General features: G+C 39.2%; 1 protein-coding gene across 1 annotated transcript in view; it reads right to left on the reverse strand.

Moving 5' to 3' along the window:
* The window catches only part of DNAJC6 (DnaJ heat shock protein family (Hsp40) member C6), a 45,509-nt gene that overhangs the window by 1,796 nt on the left and 28,646 nt on the right, over positions 1–15,067 (reverse strand). Inside the window, exons 12-17 of the mRNA XM_029226891.1 lie at positions 14,913–15,047; positions 10,797–10,865; positions 9,689–9,808; positions 3,245–3,508; positions 2,727–2,869; positions 554–730 (exon numbers count right to left, since the gene is read on the reverse strand). Of these exons, the coding sequence (XP_029082724.1) occupies positions 554–730; positions 2,727–2,869; positions 3,245–3,508; positions 9,689–9,808; positions 10,797–10,865; positions 14,913–15,047 (908 nt within the window). The remainder of the gene's footprint in view (positions 1–553; positions 731–2,726; positions 2,870–3,244; positions 3,509–9,688; positions 9,809–10,796; positions 10,866–14,912; positions 15,048–15,067) is intronic.

Raw genomic sequence — 15,067 nt, forward strand, 5'->3', positions numbered from 1 at the left:
AGGTTTCTGTGTATTATGGTGATCTCAACTGTGCCATCCAGGAGCTGAAGTTTCTGACAATGTGCAGCACGTACATGTGTACGTACTTCAATGAAAACATAAACTGGCATAATCAATATAGTGAAACGTTTAGTTCCATTTTGAGTATTTTGTTAATTCTCACCAAGTTTGCCAACTACGTTCGAAAGCTTTTTCACTTTATAATCCTGGCTAAATATCCTTCTGTATCTCTAAAGGAGAACATTTTCCTGTCCAGGTCTTAGCCCACCCCTAAGTCAAGACACAGTTTGTACCTGTTCCCTGAAAATTAGTCAGTGGTGAACCTTACACCTAAGGAAGGCCCCCATTCCATTATTTGTAATATATTATTTGATTCCTTTTCTTCTGTCTCATAAAGCATAACTATTTGTTTAAATACCTTTTTTGAGCCCATGGGATTTATTTTATATAAATGGTCTAAGCAACAAGCTGAAAGTATGCTGCTTTGACGCATACTTGTAAACGAACGACAGGAGGCCCAGACACGCGGTGGGGGTGAGCAAGTTGTACTCACTTTATCTGGATGTACCACCAGCACAGCCTTCCTGTACACCTTCTTCACCTGCTCTGGTGTGACCAGGTCTGCCATGCCAACTGGTTTCCACTTAGTCTCCCCAGCCCACAGCATGGTATGCATCGTGGACAGAAGGGCTCTGATATTTCTCTCTTTGCCTTCAATCCATTCCAGAATCTGTAAACACAGGGGCAATTAAGAGATCCAAATGCTCTCGAGTCCAGAGGGTCTCCACTGTGACTCTGGAAACCCCTCCTGCTCCAGCAACGTCGAGTACCTGCATACTCCAACCTGCCCTCTACCTGCTTTTCTTCCTCCACCCCCGACCTCGTCTTTCTGGTTAACTCTTCATCATCCTTCAAGAGCCTGCTCAGGAATTTCATACTGCTCTGCCTTTGAGAGTTTGAATACCTTCCTTCTTCTCTGGCCCCCCGTGAGTTAATTACTCACTCCTAAAGTATAAACTCCATGAGTGCCCACACCATGTCTGTCTGGGTCCCTGCTATCTGCTCCATCTAGTAGAGTGACACAGAGACACTAAAAAAAAAAATCCCTTGGAAAAAAGAACAAATTTCTCCGGGCTAACTTTTAAACATGCTTCTATCATAATATGTGTGACACTTTATTGTAATCATGTGTTTGTCTTTCCCTGCCACTCGGCAGACCTGTTTGAGGAAAGGTAGTGTTTTTTACATATCACTGTAACTCAGAAATCAAATAGTATGCCTGGCATGGAATAGAGCTCAAAAAGGTTTGTTAAATGAATACATTTAGTCATTCATTCCAACTATGAGCATTCATAGTTTGAATCTTCATAGTTCGAACAAATGAGATGATTAAATTGAAGGGTTTGTAACAATGCATCAGCATTTAGCACATAACAGAAGCTCAGTCAAGGTAAATGATGGCTACTCTCCCAAACGATTTAATACCCCATACCAACTAAATAACCAAGCATGGTTTAAAAGACATAAATGACTTCCTTTTATAGAAAACTGTCAGAGTTTACCTAATGAACAAAGGTTCTTGAGATGGAGCACAAGGTTTTTGGAAGGAATATAAAACCTTTTGGACGCTGTATGAAGTGCAAAGCAAATACAAACAAAGGATCCTATATTGTACTCCAAATAGTATCTGTACATCTTCAACAAACGTTCATATCTGTAGGGAAATTATGGCAAAGAACAGTAGTATATTTTTTCAAAATGTGTGACATTGACTAGCTGTACCACTCCTGATTTTGGAGTAACAGATTAGACCCTCATCTTCCAGGCTGCTATAGGGTCAGTATATTTCGTCATGTGGAAATTCAGCCTCTCTGTTTGTGAAGAGCAGTCCACTTGTCTTGATCTTCACAAACTCTTTCACTATCTCACACCATTCATCAATATAACCACCCTTTTGTTCCCAAATTAACCATCATCCACGATAACATCCTCAGCTATAAAGTAATGTCTCTGTTTTCTCATCTATGAAATAAGGGCGTCACTGGTTTGCAAACTTTAAAAGAAAAGAAAATAATAGGGAAACATTCTCCTTCCCCAAATAGAATCTTACCTAGACTTCCAAGAATCAAAAACAGATAAAAGCAGAAATGCTCTGGTTAAAAGTAGAGGGAAGCAGTGGGGAAGCCAAGGACCTCACCTCCCTCAGCCTTCCTCCCTGCCACCTTCCCAAACCTCCAGATGTAACGTTACAGGAGTGAGTAATTCCAGGTACATCAGTATTTCCCTCTCTGTCAGCAAAGAAGAGATCCTGAGGGCTTCAGTTGATCTGGTCTAATATAAAGCTCTCAGAGCAGAAATAGAGAACATAAATAATGCATTCTTCTTACCTCCAAATCATAATGACTTACCTACAGATCGGAATGCCATCTGAACAATAAGATCACCTCCTAAAGAGTGCTATTGCTTATTTGAAAATGTAAACAAAGAAAATCTATACTACCATACCATGGAATAAAGTACATTTTATTAAAGAAACGAAACAGCATACACAGTACTCCCCGAAAGTACTTTGCTATTAAAGGACACAGCTGTACTCAAATCACAGCTATAGGAACCAAATGAAATAAAGTGGATGCTAAAAACCTAACACGGCACCTTCTATAGGTTAGTCCCACACTGACATCTCCACACACATAATAATCACCCTGGGTCAGAGGCTCATTTACCTTTAATTTCTCAGGATCCATCTCCTTAGCCATTTCCTCCTTTCTCATCTCAGCTATTGTTCGAGGGCCCTTTTTGTCTTTGTGAGCATTAAAACCTTGACCAGAGAGTAGGTCTTCAAAGTCAGCTGCTTTTTGTTTCCCTTCTGCAACATAATATTTTAAAAATTATTATGATTTTTACTCTGAAACATAATATCATATCATTATGTGTGCTTAGAACAGTGCCTGGCTATTTAAATGTTTGCTGTTAAAACAAAACAGAACCAAAACACAGGAGTACACGCAGTCCACGCCCTTCAACCAAAGCTGGTGTTGGAATTGAAACCCACTTGCCAGCTCCATACTGTCAGGAGCCTGTAAAACCTGGAGCTCCAGGCACCACCCTGGTGCAGGGATCGTGCTCTGTCTCTACAATTCAAAGACTGCCTCAGAAACTACCTGAATTGCTTTCTATCTCCTTCTTCAGACATATATACATTTAGGTACCCTATAGCCAGTCTCCATACCGTCATCCTTACCCAAGTTAGCTGCTCCTTTCCCACGTTCGTTCTGGCCCCCAGGCACAGATGAGAAGCTCACGTTGTAGTTGGGTCGGTTCTGCGGAGAGGAGTGGGGCATGTTGGACTGTGGCTTAGACTGTGTCTGCTGCCAGCTGTAGCCACTTCCCTGCTGCCACCCTCCACCCATAGGCTGGGGAGATGCTTTCTGTGGTGAGCTGAGAGGTGGAAATCCTCCACCCAATCCAGTTGGTGTGGAGGGTTTGCTGGCAAATGAAGAACCACCTACAGAACAAATTAAAAAAACAACAAAAAAAGGAGAGAGAGTGAGAAAGAAGGTAATGCTATTTTGAGTAGCCTCTAACTCCTGTGTCTCAAGTTACTGTTTACAGTGACTTCAGTGGAACTTCCCTTGACTGGTGGCACAATTAGCCTTCCTAATAGTTAAATAAATTGCAGTCATATATTTCCTTTAATCCCCACAATGACATTTTTAGGTATGTATTAATAGCCCCATTTTTTCTTTGGATGAACAAACTATAGCTCAGAGTAGTTAAGTGACTTTCTCAAAGTCACACAGCCAGAAGGTGGCAGAACTGGGACTTCAGTCCAAGTCTTTAACTCCAAGCCAGAAGAGCCCTGGCTCTTCCACTACGCCATCCCAGCCCTCCTTCCCACCCTCTCAGCAGACTCTACTTCACTGGAGTAAAAACTATCAAACGACAAGAACAGGGAATAAAACAAAATACATTCACTCATGAAGGTGCTACTTAAACTTCAATAAGCAGGATTATTCATTGTCTGTTATAAATACAAGCATGGTTAGTGCCCATGAGTAAACCAAGAGATTTTGAAATTTCATAAATACGTTTCAATTTCACACTACTTGCATTTCAGTGCAGGAGAGTAAACACAGCTAACACTCTTACAGCCTTGAATAGGGCAAAGAATCTTATTCGAGCTTTAAGAAATATTACTTTGTGCTGGGAATTTAAGTAGCATCCTGATTCTGTAACTCCTAACTTTTAAGTACTCACTGCATATATGCTGGGCTTTTTCTAAAATATGAAGACCAGTTGTAGCTCATGTTTAAAGAGGTAAAATGAGAAGCTGAAATATGGTGATCTACAGGGACCCTTTCAGGCACCAATTCCAAAACAACAGTGATAATAAAGTAACATTTGTATAGCTCTTCAGAAATTATAAAACATGTTTCTAAATATTACTGCCTTCAATCTACACAACACCCTTCAGAAGTAGGTAGTATTACTAGCCCCACTTTATTTATTTATTTTTCTTTCTTTGTCAAAATTACCATTTAAAAATTATTTATTTATTTATTTATTTTTTTTTTTTGTGGTACGCGGGCCTCTCACTGTTGTGGCCTCTCCCGTTGCGGAGCACAGGCTCCGGATGCACAGGCTCAGCGGCCATGGTTCACGGGCCCAGCCGCTCTGCGGCATGTGGGATCTTCCCGGACCGGGACACGAACCCGCGTCCCCTGCATCAGCAGGTGGACTCTCAACCACTGTGCCACCAGGGAAGCCCAATTTTTAAAATTTTTATACAATTTTTAAAGGTTACTTTCCATTTAGTTATTACAAAATATTGGCTCTATTCCCTGTGTTGTACAATACATCCTTGAGCCTGTCTTACACCCAGTAGTTTGTACCTCCCACTTCCCCACCCCTATATTGCCCTTCCCCTACTCCCCAACACTGGCAATGCCTAGTTTATTCTCTATATCTGTGAATCTGTTTCTTTTCTGTCATATTCACTAGTTCGTTGTATTTTTTAGGTTCCACGTATAAGTGATATCATACAGTATTTGTCTTTCTGTCTGACTTATTTCGCTTAGCATAATGCCCTCCGAGTCCATCCATGTTGCTACAAATGGCAAAATTTTGTTCTTTTTTATGGGTGAGTAGTATTCCATGATATATATATATGTCAAATCTTCTCTATCCATTCATCTATTGATGGACCCTTGGTTGCTTCCATATCTTGGCAATTGTAAATAATGCTGCTATGAACATTGGGGTGCATGTATCTTTTCAAATTAGTGTTTTTGTTTTTTTCAGATATATACCCAGGAGTGGAATTGCTGGGTCATATAGTAGTTCCATTTTCAGTTTTTTGAGAAATGTCCATACTGTTTTCCACAGTCTGGCCCCACTTTAAAGATGAGGAAAGCAAGGCTCAGGGAGGTACACTGATATGCTCATGATCACACAGCTAGTTAATGGAGCTGGGACTTGACTATGGGCTTCCTATCTCCACATGTTATGCTCATTTCCTGCAGCCATAATCCCTAATCCCTCCCTAATCTCTGAGTCTTTCACTACAACTCATCCCTTACTTACAGTGTCTTCTTTATATAGATACTGTTCCTCTGCTCTGATCTGGGCTCCTCTTTCCTTTCCTACTAGGAATGTTGTGTTATGACCATCGGACCGAGAGTCACTCTGAGTTTGAGTCTCTGCTCTGTTGCTCACTCATGCATTCATTCTTGCATGCACTTATTCATTCATTCATTCATAGAGTCATTCATCAGTATCTGTTGAGCATTACTAAGTACCAGATACTGTGCACTGGGAATATAGCTGAAAAACATCTACAGAGAATCCTTGCTCTTCTGCAGTTCAGTGAAAAACTCATCTCCTTGACCTCAATTTTGTCACCTGTGAAATCAGAACTATGCCTAAGTCACAGGTATATCATGAAGGCACAATGGCTACGTGAAAGTTCTTCACAATCCCTGAGTTAAGCGAATAAGAGACGTTATTTTAAAATAATGCAATTTCATATGCCCAGCATGCACGAGGATACCATAAGGGCTCACTAAATATTTGGTAATAGGAAAAAGTAATGACAGGGTTATATTCTGCAGGTAGGCATTGCTGTCAGTGTCTAACTCAGAACATGAAGCCCCTCTTTGTGAGCCCCTGGGCCTTTCTGCCAACAGTGCATCAACATATACCTTAGGCTGGGTTTGCATTCTGCACTGGGAGTTCATTTTATATTTTAAGGATGCTTACTATCTTCTTTCTGAATATATATACGTTTATTATTTAAAAATTCAATAACACAGAAAGACCTGAAGAACTTAAAAAATATTTCCATATTCCCACCACACTGTCATTTATTTGTTCATTTATAAAACACTATCGAGCATCTTCTCCACGCCAGGCTGCAGACACAGTGGTGAACAGGCAGATCCTGACTCTGATCTCAAGCTGTTCATCAACATTGTAGGACTTTCTGATGTCTACCCTTCCAGAATATTTTCTACCCATGGTTAGCAATTCTAATTTTCAACGCCACTGAAGCGGAGAGCTGACAGAAATACAAAGCAGTAGCTAAACCCAGAGGCCACTGCAATCCTCATTAAAAGCAAAAGCAGTGGTCGTCAAACTTGGCTGTGCATTAGACTCACTTGGGGAGCTTTAAAAACTGTTTATAACCAAGCCACAGCCAAACCAATTAAATCAGAATATCTATGGGAAGAACTATAGTGTTTGTATCAGAACTGTTCAATGTGAAAATACCTAAAGGAGAAGGATACTACCTTTTTTTAAAAAATTGCAGCTATATAATTTGGAAGTTTAATTTTTACTCTAAAGCAATTACCTAGGAGTCAAAAATTCTAATGTGTAGTGCTTGTTCACATACCTGTTCACTGTATAGCTTCAGGAAAGTCACTTACCTTTCCTAAACTATGTGAGTTGAAAAATGGGGAAATTTAGGAAACTAGTTTCCCCAGCAGTTTTTAAGAATTACTGCATTTTAAAAACAACAAAGAACTCTTGAACTCCTCCTGGTAGGTATGCTGTTGCAGTGATATGGCCGCAGCTATTCTGAAACTATTTTTGTTGTCTATTAATGTTGAGATCCAAGGAAACGGAAGATACATATATGGAATAGGGGAAAGTAAGGAAGAACCCTGTGGTAGTGGATGGAATTATATATTGATATATGTATTTATATCCACTCATCACCTATCTCCATCTCCTGAAAGGCAGAGCAATGACACCCACCCCCATACCAAAGAACATACTTAGAACAGATTCTGGTTTCTAAATACCACTCCCTACAAAAAGGAATGAGGATTCTTGGAAATGCCTGATTCCAGGACTGGGGTGTATAAAGTTCAAGATAAGCCTAGAACATCTTGTGCCATAAAGAAAGAAAGTTCTCAAAAATGATGGAATCAAGTGAAAAAGATATAGAAGCCAGAACAAAGGAGCTTTCACAAACTAAATGCGGGACAATGTAAACATTAAATAATGACAATAATAGATGATAACCAACTGAGTCCAAAAAGAATCCACTAGTCTGTTATGATGTGAGAGAGGGAGGGAGTCAGAAAGGAAGGGGGGAGGGGATGGAGAGAGAGGAGATTCTGCCTTAGAGTGAAATGCTAATTAATATACATAGAAAGAAGGACAGAATCAGACAATCACAATTCTGCAGATATCATGGTAATGCCTGCTTTAGGCAAGAATCACTAATGAATGCTAAAATGCTAAAATGAATGCTTCCCATTCCAAAACCTCCTGGGTAAAAGTCAGATGGAGAACAGGATATTCTCAAATAGAACAGTCTCAAGTTATCTCCCCAGATTACTCATTAATTACTATAGGGAAAAATGGTAACTTTATGGTGAAGAAACCTGGCAGACATCACCTTAACCAAGTGATCAAAGTTAACAAATCGAGACGTTTTCAACTGGCCTGTACCCTTCAAGTATCGATGTCACGAAAGGCTGAGGAATGATTCCAGGTTAAAGGTGTCTAAAAGGACATGACAACCAGATGCAAGACACGATGCTGGAGTTTTTAAAAGGACTCCCTATAAAGGTCACCTCTTCAGAGAGGCCTTCCCTAACCACTTGACATCTAAAATAACACCCCAGCCCATGCCCTACTTGCCATCACTTTCTGCCTTATTTTTTTCACAGCACTCTGCACGGGGCTTATAGTGCAAACTCCAGACCTAGCCTTCATGGTGTTGAAACCTTGTGATTTGGGCAAGTTACTTAAACTTTTGTGTCCATGTTTCTTCATTTAAAAATGAGGACTATAACAGTTCCTACTTCAAAAGATTACTGGCAAGATTAAATGAAATGATACGTGTAAAGCACTTAAAATAGAGCCTGGCACTTAGTAAAACCTCCAAATAAACATTAATTGTTTTTATTACTTGACATTATATATTTATTCATTTAGTATTTGTTTCCCCTTCTAGAATACAAGCCTTACGAAGGCAGGAATTTTGTTTTGGTTGTGTTAGTTTGGTTGGTTGGTTTTTACTAAAGGAGTGTTAGCACGTAGAAGGCACTTAGTAAATAGTTGTGGGATGAATAAATGGGTAAAAAATAAACAGTGGATAAGATTTTATTTGAAGTAGAACTTTGCCTGTTATATATGATGTTATTATTCTAAAATGTGAAGTTTATTTTAAGATATAAAAAAGAGAAATAATTTTGAGAGTTCTTAAAAGGAAAAAAGGTCTAAAGGGTATAAAAGAAAAGGTCAAGATTCTGACATAACTACTGGCAAAAAATAAAAAGGTAGTCACGTTCTCATTCTCTGCAGACAATTTGGTTCTAAATGCCTCAGGAGGGCTTTCAGAGAAACTAAACTATCAACGTGCCTCATTTAATCCTTCGTGTGAGGGCTGCCCCACCTTTATTTAACAACTCTGTACTGCCCGGAGAAGGAAGGAGGAAGAAAAGGTTTCAGAACACACTAGTCCAATGAACTACTCCTTGAAGAAAGGTTCCTTGGTGAAATAGTTTGAGAACCCTGCATACTGTATTCCCCTATTGGGAAGCATCACCATGAGCACTGATTCTCAGAAGTTTTTGCAGTAACCCAAATCCACCGAACCCAGTGTTTCCAAAATTACTTCCTCATGAAACACTTATTTTATAACAATAATTAACATATGATGAAAAACAGTTTGGATATACTATAAAGAGAGTCTATTTTCTGTATGGAATTTAGAAACTGACCCGAGAGCACTGTCGCCAATGGAGAGAAGAGGGGTACAGTACGGGGATCTCACTAGCAACTTCACAGTAAGGCCTATGCACAGCTGGCCCTACTTGGCACAAATCTATCTGACCAGCCTCATGTCTCAGTGTTTTTCTACACATTCATTACTTTTGCTGCAGCCAAACTCTATTGTCAGGTGCTCCTGGAAGTTCTAACTTTATTTATGCTACTACTTCAAAATGAGTCATTAGAGAAACGGATTAATAGGGGTTAGTTCCAACCCAGTATTTGAAGCCTGTTTCCTTTTTTTAAAAGTCAATCTCGGGTTTTAGAGTATAGCTTAAAAATACGCATGATTTTAGATCCTAGGTAACAATACCAGCTTATTTTAACACCAAAGATTTAGATTTGAGGCTTGGTAGCCATAAGTAAATGTTATTTGTATCTTAACCTGCTACATTTATACCTAATGTCCCAAGGTCGGCAAAAGGATCCAGAGTCCGGGGTTTGTTTTGATGGGTGGGAGTACCATGCAACGAGCCTGTTGGGCTGGTGGCAGCTGACTTGCTTCCCATTCCAAAACCTCCTGAAAAAAATAATAAGGTCATTGAAAATGAGTTAGTTGTCCAAGGCTGAATTCTGAAATTCAGAAATCCAGAGCTACTGCTCACCTTGTCTCTAAAGGCAAATTAGGACAGGGTTTGCAAATGTGTTAGGAGTTGCTAGACTTATTTCCCTGACTAGTAAGTGAGTAGCGGCCTGGAGCAGAAACAGGGAACAGAGAAAGCATACATCGTTTCCTGGCCATCCCTGCAAACTACTACGTCTAGCATTTATCTCACATGTCACCTGACTTCATTCTTTCCTATGGGATTTGGAGTCAGGCCTGAATTCCGGTTCTGCCACTTCCTAGCTGAGTGACCTTTGGCATGTTGCTTAACTTCAATATTTTCTCATTGGTTAGATAAAGAAACAGCAACTGCTTTAGACAGTTCTGTGATAAACATATAGCGTGTGTGTGTGTGTGTGTAACTTGCACAGCATCAGGAACACAATCACACAAGATGGCTCTCAAGAAATACAATACTAGCCATCAGAAAGAGAATGTATTTATTATAGACAAATCCAGCCTGAAAACAAGTCCTCTGTGAAGAAAGAAAACCATTCAGATTATGCAACACCTACTCTATGCCAGAAAATCTCACATAAGTTATTTCACTTAACTGTGTGGAACAAGAATTAGGAACCCCATTTTACAGATAAGAAAACTGAAGTTAAGACTTGTAAAAAATCCAAGAGCTTCTAAATGGTTGAGTTAGATATAAACCCAGATTTGTCTAACTCAATTTATTGTCAAGGCATTTAGCAAATGAGACTTAGACAAGTTAAATACCATATAACATGCAGCACAACCATGCCATCAAGGGCAATGTGAAAAGCTCCGCCAGACTGTGAGCCTTTAGGAACTTTCTTAGGTGGGCTTAACACTCTGTACGTACTCACTTCATCTTGGGTAAAGGATTATGCTTCGGCAACCGGTTAAATGTGCACAAAATTAAACTGCTGACCATTACCTGGTTTAGTATGCCAGTCCCAACCTCCTGAAACATCTGGCTGAATGTTCACAGCAGGTGTACTAGAAGCTGCAAATGAGGAGAAGAAAAAGAATCAGGACAACATAGCTCAGAATCCACTTTTCTGTTATACACTACCAAACGTAAGGTAGATAGCTAGTGGGAAGCAGCCGCATAGCACAGGGAGATCAGCTCGGTGCTTTGTGACCACCTAGAGGGGTGGGATAGGCAGGGTGGGAGGGAGGGAGATGCAAGAGGGAAGAGATATGGGGACATGTGTATATGTATGGCTGATTCGCTTTGTTATAGAGCAGAAACTAACACACCATTGTAAAGCAATTATACTCCAATAAAAATGTAAAAAAAAAAAAAAGAATCTACTTTTCTGAATTCACACAGGAAAATGCTCTCCCTCTCATGAGGCCTCATGACCTGTCCAGGTCCCAGGTGATTCAACTCCCCCTCTGAGCTCTCCCCACATTCTGCAACACTGTTATTTTGTGCCTTCATCTATGGTTACTTACATGAGCACCGGTAGAAGCCATAAACTGTCTCTGTTCCTTCTTTGGCTCACTTTTATTTTACCTCATAATTACACTTTGAATTATAACGGTGCATATGTCTGTCTCCAATAAACTGTGAGTTTCTGTGAACTGTGAAAATTATCTTATTCATCTTTGTGTGTCCCATCTCTACACTTAACACAAAGTCGGCTGGCAATTAAAAATAGTGAAATGAAACTTAAGCTCAATTTGCCTTGAATTGGCATTAACAAGTGTACGAGAGGCACGGGCAACTTAGAACTGAAATTTTGTTTTCTCCTCCGCTGTGACATGAATGGAGAATGATGAGTCAATCAGAACATGTACTGGGGACTGACTAGATACCACCCACCATGCTGGTGTCAGGTATGTATATACTGTCACTCAAAAAAAAACTCACTGCAGCTTCAAAATAGATCATTCTGACCCTTCTCGAAGTTCCAAATGTAGAATTTAAAAGAAATGTTCAGCTAAAGAGAATGGGATATATTAGAGGAGTACACACTGGTAGAGTAAGTTTTTTTCTACATCTATAAAATTCAAATAAGAAATAGGATGCCATAAGACAGAATTTCTTTCTAAGACTCTTCTAGGTTCTGTTCATTAAATCAGTGAGTACAACACAAATACTAAAATAACTTTGCAAGTAGGATTTAAGATACAACACACACTCCCCCACCGCCACCAAAAGGATCATCAAAGGACCAAGATTAGCGTTACCAAGCCTTACATTTACCTATTTTGTTTGCTTAGTACGAACCAAGACATTGTGTACCTTCCCATCATTGAGTTAAATAGAACATGCCATTATCAAAAATAACAGTTCTTCCCTTTTAGTTCTCCCCTTCCCTTTTTCCATAGTAATCCATGAAAACTGAGGTAGAAATTAGACAATTTTACTAACATTTGCTCTTTGATTTCCTGTAAACTCTAACCTTAGTCTTACATCTTAACTAGGATGCAGAACTAGGAATTAGTACTTCAACCTTATTACTAATCAAACCCTCAAATCCTTACCACCTACCACACATAAGGCACCACACTAGAGAACAGAGAGCTTAAGGACACAGTACCTCTCCTTAAGAAACTTAAAATCTGCTGGAGAGAAAGGAATAAACAAATGAACCAGTAATTACCCAATATTTTAAACTTCTCTTTTGCCTTTTAGTATGGTTACTTGTTTAGTTTTTCTTCTCAAATTGTGCCCCAAATGATTAATCTCTTCAGAGTAGATATTCAATAAATATTTGTAAAACTCAAAGGCAATATTTCTTGATTCTCAGAAGAGATTGACGGTGCCTTGTAGAAATCCAAGGTGGGCAATCTGACCTCCCAAAATGACACCTGAGTCTCACCTGTATATGAAGAGGATGCAACTGACCCACTAACAGTGGAGTAATTCCCTTCTCATCAAGGATAGTGGAAAATTCTTTCACTCACTAGCATGGCACAGATCAAAATAAGCAGTGTAGCCACAAAACGAAGGAGTGCTAACTGTCTGAAACTGAGTTATAAACATCTTCTAACATGCTCACAAGACAGAATTGAGTCCACTACTGCCATGCCAAAGTATGAACACCCATACCCATGGGACATAAAAGGTAGTACTCATATGAAAACAGTAAATTCAAAGTATTAAAGTCAGGAAAATATATAACCTTACTAACATTATCATTATGCATCGAAGAGACTTAGATAGGAAAAAGTTACAATTCATTTTATATTTATATATTATATGGAAAGACAGATAGATAAAACCTACCGTGTGCCAACTCTTCTAGGCACTACAGAAACATTCATAAACAAAACGAACAAAAATCCCTGCCTTTGTGAGCTCATGTTCTAGTGGGGAGAGAAAGACAACAAAAATAAACAACACATAAGTAAATTATTGAGTATATTAAAGTTGGCAAGTACAATGGAAAGGAAAATGCAGAGAAGCAGGAGGATGGGTTTTAATGTGAAATGGGGCAGTCAGAGTAAACCCCTTCGAGAAGCTGACAGCTGAGTAAAGACCAAAGAGGTGAAGGAATTAGCTATGCCAATGTCTTGGGAAGAGGGGACACCCAGTGCAACAACAGAGAGGCCAGTGTGGCTGGAATGGAGTGAGCAAGAGGGAGAGAATGGGAAAGGAGGTCACAGCCCTGGGTGCTAGAGCACAAAGGGCCTACATAGGCCATTTCAAGGACTTTGGCTTCCATGCTGATTGAGGCACGGAAATTTTGAGCAATGACGTAACCTACACTTCAAATAAGTGAACAAAAACAACAGCTTTAATCTATCTGCCTGCATCTTGCCTCTCAGGGTAGCCAACTTCCAATCAGGAGATTCTTTTAAGTGGGCACTACTCAAAGGTCAGAGGTGAATTTCTTGTATGTTGTCCTGTGGACCCACTTCAAATAGTTTGAGATTTAAGATCAACAGGAAATCACCCATAAAGGTTGTTCTTGGACTGCTTTCTCCTTTTCGGTCGTTACAGTTTGACCAGTGTTGCACAACTCATCTTCCTTTTGCATTTGCATGGCTTCCATGAAGTCAAGCTGATGACTGGACCGCATTCTCCAAGGGGACTCAGGGTGCCTTCAACAACAAATACATCGTCCTCTAGGTTGAGGCCAATGATGTTCAATATCCTTCAACATCAGGAATGAGCTTCAGTTTTCCAGCTCAAAGTCATCTGTCCTTCACTGAAGAGCTTTGGTTTTAATCAGTGTTACCTAAGTGATACCTTTTCGCTCTTACAAATGGATGTGATTACGATTCTTTCTACACAACCTAAGCCTCTAACACAGAAATATAATGTGGGCCATGTATAATTTAAAACTTTTCTAGTAGTGACATTAAGAAAGGTAAAAAGACACTAGTAAAATTAATTTTAACAAAATATTTTATTTAACCCAATATATTCAAAAAATTATATCAAGTGACAAATATAAAAATATTAATAAGATATTCTACTTTTTTTTGTACTGAGTTTTGAAATCTGGTATGCACTTTACACTTAAATCAGACTGGCCACATCTCCAGTGCTCAAAAGCCAAGTGTGGTTAGTGGTTTCATATTAGAGCTAGTCTAATATACCAGGATATTGTATTCTAAACTGTTTTGTGGAATACTAATTTTGTGAAATGCTCATCATATCACCTTTTATTAACCTAGGACTCATTTTTTCACATTTCAAAGACTTCAACTAGTATGCACCTTCCAATCAACTAAAAGTGGTAGTGTTTTTTTTCTTTCTTAATAGTACATAAAACAAAGATATGTGCTACAATTAATGATGTCCTATAATTCTGTGCATGTAGCTCTAATGTAAAAAAAAAAAAATTCCAAATTAAATTTTAGGAAAGCTGAGTAAAACAAAGTTAAGTAGACTTCTTTACTGTAAAATATCTCAGAGCTTTTAATATGTTAATGTGAACTGTTAATTTTCAAAAGAGAGATGCATTATGTAGCTTTCCAAAAAAACAAAAACCAGAAAAAAACCACCTACAGGGTGCTTTTATATCTGAGCACCTCCTGCTATCTGTGGAAAACCATGCTCCACTGAACACAATATAAAATACTTCCTTACCATGCACTGTAGGTGAAGGGCTTCTTGTAGGCTGAAGAAAGGGGTCACTGGAAGCACTGGCTGTATTCAGAAAAGAACCCAGCAAATCCTGACCTGATGGTTTAGCAGGTGCTCCAAATGGGTCAAAGGTGGCACCTAGAAAACAAGAGGAGAAA

Source organism: Monodon monoceros, unplaced genomic scaffold (assembly GCF_005190385.1).
Source record: "Monodon monoceros isolate NGI ecotype Baffin Bay Population unplaced genomic scaffold, NGI_Narwhal_1 Super_Scaffold_18, whole genome shotgun sequence".
NCBI lineage: Eukaryota > Metazoa > Chordata > Mammalia > Artiodactyla > Monodontidae > Monodon > Monodon monoceros.